The following is a 6,717-nucleotide window of genomic DNA, read 5'->3' as shown; positions in this document are numbered from 1 at the left end:
ACACGGAATGTTTTGAAGACAAGAAGAGTTTGTATATTCAGAAAAAATTTCAACCTAAACGTGTGGATAAATGGAGGTTTATATAGCCATCAAGTGTTCCTTTCGAAAGGTGGCAATGATTTATTCGAAAAGGTGTATCCTTTGGAAGAGTCATATCTGTTCATTTGAAACATTGCGTTTTTTTCTAAACAGAAACAATTATCTGAACCGCCACTCCTTTTCCAAAACAATATATTTTTTCCTCAAAGATTGTATCCCTCCATTTTTCAACACAGACTACATCCTAAACTCTACGGTACCCAAATAAAAGACAACACAATTGCAGAAGAACCTCTTCAACTTTAATATTATGTTTAGTTACAAGAGAACTGTGAACTTCACCTCAAAGTTTACAGCTCCATCAGACCGTCACTGCCTGACATTCCAAAACAAGGATCAACACCAGAGCACTTTAAAACTACAATTCGAGGTTGTCTTATAAATCAGTTTTCCACTATTAAAAAAATCCACCACTTTCATTTACATTCCCTCGTGAAAAATATTCGCTATTTCCACGCATATTTTTATTGAATCAATGAGAAAAGAAAATATACTACTACTATTTTCACACGAAAAACATTAGAAAGTTTCTTAGTGTTTAAAGGAAAATCACTGAGTGGAAGAATCATGTTTTATAATACAAATTTCTCAGTGATTCACGGAGGTTGGGGGAACTACGTTTCTATAGTATTTTGAGTATCCATTTTTGTTTCCTAATTCTCTGTTTCACTTGTCTTTTTAGTTTTTTAATTCGAATTTATACCATTAGAATGAGTGTCTAGTGGTTTGTTATTAATAAAAAATTAAAAATCTGAACATAAATAAGTACAAGCAAGGGAGTTAGGTCTTACCTTATCAAGGTAAAAAATTTTGTTTTTTAAAGAAATAATTTTGTTATTTAAAAAACTGATTACAAAGACTTAAAGCTAGATTATACATGACAGAATTGTAGCCAACATCTCACATAGAAGCAAATACAAATACACATTAACATGTAAATTTCTCTGTAGAAAAAGATTGCGAGAGAGTTGGCCAAAGGGGAAAGTTGGGACCAAGAAACTAGAATTCAAAATGGGCCAAATTAGACTTCGGGTTCTAGTCCCCTTTATTGGATGGTTTTCACTAATAGCCAATTTAGACAGGTTACCTGAAACTGAACCAGCATGTGTAAAATAATGAAAAATAACCATTAATATTTTTATTTTTTTAAAAAAAGTAATAATGTGAACAAAGTGATAATCATCTTTACCACTTTTATCAGTGAAATTCACTAATAATTTCTCTTCACTCTATAGTTGAAAAATAATTACTATCATGAAATTTCATTCGAATAAAAAATAAGTGATGAGTGGAAGTATTTCCACGTTTTATCATTCATAAATTTGAAGAAATTTGAGCTTATGTTTTGTATCCATATGGTCTCATCCTTGTGTAAATATCCCTAAATATTTATCAACAAAATATGGATTTGAATTTGTACACGGTACACCTTACATATATTAAAAATAAAGCATAATTATGTCGAAACGTCTCAACTTGAATACCATTTAATTATACCACTCTTAATTATACCGAAGTGACAGTAATTAACTTCGAAAATTCATAACAAAATAGAAAAAGATCTACCTATGATCGATCTTCATTTTAAAAACAAGCTAAAACGTTGTATATTCATAAATTATCACTGCTACGGATCTTTATGACCTCTTGCGTTTATGGATCAAATATGAATTTCGATCCAGCTCCTTGCTATGGTCAAGGGAATAAGTTTTAAAAATTATTCTTCAAACTTTGATTGTTATTATTTTTTTAAAGAAAAAGGACATCCCCCAAAATTTTGGTGTAGTTTCCATTTATAATTTACGCCGCAGTTTAGCAATATTTTTTAGTGAATATAATATGGTGTCATAATGAGTAGCAAGTTCATTGACTAAATTATTTGTTTCTTCTGTCATAACTCATCGATTTCACGAGTCACTTAATTTTCATTTTCATTGAACGACAACGCGGAGCAAATTTAACTAGAAAAATTGCACATTATGCTTAGCTTTGGTGGCTCAAACTGACATTCTACCGCTAAGCTATATTCCTTTACTACCTCATCAAAAAATAGAATTGACTAATCTCAAGTCAAAAAACGCCGTAACTCATTTAACCCTTTAAAAATTGTTGCACGAGTCTGGAACTTTAAAAGTTCTTGATACTGAAGAAAACTCACTCGGGCAAATACTGATTGATGCTATGTTTTTCTAAACCCTGGGGAAAAAAAACAAATTATACGAAAAGAGTAAAATAACATTGTGAATTACATCTTAATACACGAGCTATTATGATTGAACAAAGGCAAAATTAGGGCCGCAACAGATATCCACTCAATTTTTTTCAACGAAAAAAACACCGAATAGAAGACTAGAAGTACTTCTTCACAAATGTATTTCATCTAGTTTTAAATCGTTAAGAAAATTCTGACTCCATGCACCACAAGCTATCAGATGAATTTCAGAATAAAAGAAGGGCAGAGGGATATTTTTCAACAATTAGAGAAGAAGAGACGTAATAGTCTTTCACAATATGAAACCACAATTACATTCACAACATATTGTATTGTTCAGAAGAAAGATAATATGATCACATGTACTACTATTTGAGATCAAAACCAACTAAGCAATTACTAATTAACAAAAACAAAGACAAGAAGCCATCCAGATGAAACATACTGCCAGCAAAAAGTCACAAAACTAGCTCTCAAAAGGACAACTTAATTTCCACATAGAAAGTTAAAAACTGGAGGATGATCAGCTGCACTAATTTCAAGATCAGTAGGACAACAAGTAGTAGTAACACTGGACTGATGATCATGATTCGCATAAGAACTTGTAGTCTTTTCTTGTAAAAGACCAGTAGGATGCAGTGGAAAAAGTTCCAAAGTTTCTTGCTTAAATTGTCTAACATCTGGGACAACATACTCCATGTTGCTTTTTACTTGACAATGAGTAGAAGTAGCATCCATATTGTGAACAGTACTGTCACAAGTTTCTCTCCTGTTGAAACAGCCTGGTCCCGGGATGATCACACTTTGAATTACTGGATACTGTTGATAAAACCCTAGATTGCTTTGTGGTGTGTAATAAGGACTGCAAACAACTACAAAACCTAATTGTAATGAGTACTAGTATAATAAGTAATATAGATCTAACATATATAGGAGTGACATATATTATATTATTGTAGTTTGTTACAGGTTATTGAAGACACAATTAAGTAAATAAATGTGTATTATTCTAATAGCTTACGCCGGCTTTTAGATGAGAATGTTTCAAACAAAAATAAACCCTAGGCTCAATTCCATTACCACACTATAATTACATATGATTTGTGTAGATAAATTAAACTCAATAATTGTAACTGTTCTTGCAAATAACTTTTTAAACCTTATAAAAAAATCACTTTTACAGTGAAAGAAAAATAAGTTACCCAGTGGGCACTGGTAATAGTTCCTGTGAACCTAGAAGTGAACGCAGCAAGAGCAAAGAGACAATATATGCCACCAGAAACTGAAAACTTTCTTAAAATGGAAACATAAAATAAGCAAACTGTCCATCTGAAGCATACAGTCCTACAGATGATTATCACATTCAAGAACCTCAATTTCTAAAAAAATAAATACATCCGGACAAAAGATATAAACAAATAAATAACTATACATCCAAACATAGTCTATAAAATAAAAATAAGCAAAGACCGAGACTATAGACAATTAAAATTTTCTGCACTGATGAGACATTTTGACTCATTAATCAACTACATATATGAACAAACTAAGTGTACTATTACTGGATGTATAGAAACTTAAGTGCTACTATTCCCTATGCCCCAGTTTATGTGTAGAGAATGAAGGTACAAAGATTAAAACACTTAAAACCTTTCATTATGAATTCAAATATTTTAAAATAATATTTAAATATTTGAAAACTTCATAAAACGTAGTGCAAGTTCACATACCTAACTATTCAAATTAATTTTAACTCCCAAAACAGTAACATCTTCATATAAAACGGCCGGACAAAAGAAATAAAAGTAAAAATTTACCATTTGGGCAATTAGGTGGTGGAAAAACAGGAGTCCTAAGAAGAAACTGATTGAAATATGCAAATTTATCTTGCTTCTCTTTCTGGCGTTGCCTTGCCTTATGATTTTGAAACCAATAAAAGACATTTTTGCCCTCAATGTGTCCAAAAGCCCTTAGCCTCCCTGTAATCTGCTGTATCTGTTCAGCACTTGGTGTCCTTATCCCTTGCCCATATAAACTCTCAAGTAAATCAATTTGTTCCTTTGTTGGATTCCACCTTGACCCTACTGGAGTACCACCAGATGTTGTTAACATATCCACACTCGTATTATCATTCATTTTCAACACACAAATAAAAATATTTCAGAGAAGTTTTAGTAATATTTAATTTTTCTCCATTCTTAATATTTCTGCATGAACTTTATACTTATATATTAAAAAAAATTAGGAGAAAATTGGGGTGGGGGGAGAGAGAGAGTCAAAAAAAAAAAAGAAAAAATAACAACAAAAGGGATTGACATGCGCATTGTTTTTGGTGCAGAAAACATGGCACTTAGCGGCCAAGATGAGGGATTTCGTCTTGGTATGAATGTATGTATGTATGCATGCATGAAAGGACGAAAATACCCCTATATTGGACTTGTCTCGGGAAGGAAAGAAATGACTAAATGTTGGGGGGAAATGACAGAGTCCAGAGGAAAGATATGTAGGGGTATTTCGGGTAATTAAGGAAAAAGACAGCCGGTTGGGTTCTAAGGTGTAGGGGCTGCTAGGCTTTGGGAATTGTAGTTAGTTAGGGGCTCTGCAGGCTCTAGTTTACATACAGTGAAACTACAAGAAAGAGCCAGAATTTTTACGAACATAGATTTAAAATTTAAAAGAAGAAATTAATTGAAAAGAGTTCAACATTTTTTATATAAATAAGATAAAATATAATTATAGTGATGTATAAATAGTATAATATTTCATCAAAGGAGATTTGGTGAACCTCCATTACACATGTTAGCTCCGTCCTTGCTTGACCTGATATAGCACATGTATTTAATAAATGAAGAGAGTTTTATCATTTTATTTTTCATACTTTGTCATTAGTATTAAATAATTATAATTAAATAAAACCGTAATAATTAAATTTAAAGATTCAAAATATTATTAATAAGATTAATTTAGTAAAATGTAATAATATGTTTTTATTAAAGCCTTTTCAAAAGTTCTGTCAAATCTAACCTTCGTCAAGTAAAATGAATCAGAAAGAGCATATATCATTCATTACTTCAAATGGAAAAGAAAACAGAAATCAAAGAGCCAATACTGACAACTTATTTTAAAAAATTCATAATCAAATTATTTATAAGTTATTGTACACTCCTTTGTTCAATTTTATGTGAGTAATCAAAGTAAAAAGAGTCAAATTATATTGGGTATATATAATTTGAATTCAGTAGGCTGTTTGAATAGTGGTGAGTGGCGTATTGAAGAAAGAAGAAATCAGAATATTTGAATGCATAAATGAGGACGTTGGTAATCTAAGAAATAATCGTGGGATTGCATTTTCTTATATGATGTCGTGTCCACTTAATGATCACTTCCTCTTTTGTCTTTTAATAAATGTTTCATTCCTATACATATACCGCCATTTACCTAGGTTTTATATTCTCTTCTTCCATCCTAATTTGTACCTTTACATATTCTTTAAAAATATATATATATAATATCATCATATTATTATAAGGTTATATGGACACAAAGTGATAAATTACCTTTTGATTTTTACAAATAAAGCTTCACTATTATTTAGAATATGTTAGACAAGTAAAGATAGATGGAGGAAATAATCAATCATTTGATTGGAAAACAAGTTATTCAGAATTAGTTATCCCACCCTCAAGGATGGAAAAGAAAAATATTATAATCTCAGGATAACTAATTTCGGGATGAGTTATCTCATGTATTTTGTCCCAATTAAATACTCCCTCCGTCCTATTTTACCCGTCCCAAATTTCCTAATCTAGTATTTCATTTTACTTGTCCTTTTTTACTTATCAAGACAAGACAATTTGTTTTTCATATTTTATCCTTTGCATTAATTACTTTTTCTTTAAATTAAAATGTAAACATCATTTAATAGGGATACTATGGTAAACTAGTCATGTTATTTATTATTTTTCTTAATAGTTGTGTCATCCCAATTTGGGACGAGTAAAATGGGACGGAGGGAGTATGAGATAAGCTCCTCTTCTGAATTAATTCCGAAATTAGTTTCTTTATCCCTTCTACCAAATGATGCGTTTACATAATGATACAATGTTAATAATACAAGTAAAATTGGAAAAGAAATATCTCTTTTGAAATTTACAAGTAAAATAAAAAACAATTTTTAATATACTGAACAAAAGTAAAAATTTATTTCTCAAGAAGGTTATAGTCCAATTTACAAGGTGATGATGGTATTCATTCCCGACTACTTAAGGTTAATTAAAATGGAATTTACTCAAAGCATTTTTTTCTAATTCTTTTTGGGAATTTCTTGTCCGTTTCACAATATTTGTATTTGTTTCATGAACAAAATTGGTGGAAATGGAGGTAAATACCTCTTGGAGTGTCTCTTT

At 30.7% G+C, this 6,717-nt stretch overlaps 1 protein-coding gene across 1 annotated transcript; it reads right to left on the bottom strand.

Moving 5' to 3' along the window:
* Positions 1-2,625: 2,625 nt before the first annotated feature.
* Positions 2,626-4,588, bottom strand: LOC107874623 (WUSCHEL-related homeobox 2). Its single transcript, XM_016721385.2, has 2 exons — positions 4,129-4,588; positions 2,626-3,183 (listed from the first exon to the last, which is right to left on the bottom strand). The coding sequence occupies exons 1-2, from the start codon at positions 4,445-4,447 to the stop codon at positions 2,798-2,800; spliced, it is 705 nt and encodes a 234-aa protein (XP_016576871.1). The 5' UTR covers positions 4,448-4,588; the 3' UTR covers positions 2,626-2,797.
* Positions 4,589-6,717: the final 2,129 nt, after the last annotated feature.

This window comes from Capsicum annuum, chromosome 6 (assembly GCF_002878395.1).
Source record: "Capsicum annuum cultivar UCD-10X-F1 chromosome 6, UCD10Xv1.1, whole genome shotgun sequence".
Classification (NCBI taxonomy): domain Eukaryota; kingdom Viridiplantae; phylum Streptophyta; class Magnoliopsida; order Solanales; family Solanaceae; genus Capsicum; species Capsicum annuum.
The sequence above is the reverse complement of the archived record's forward strand: the minus strand, read 5'-3'. Positions and strand labels throughout refer to the sequence as shown.

Bases quoted from the DNA above. Each gene is read 5' to 3' on its own strand.
- LOC107874623 (XM_016721385.2), bottom strand. From the start codon at position 4,447: ATGAATGATAATACGAGTGTGGATATGTTAACAACATCTGGTGGTACT. The intron at 3,184-4,128 runs GTAAATTTTTAC...TAGGTTTTGTAG, and splicing joins ACCACCTAATTGCCCAAATG to TTGTTTGCAGTCCTTATTAC.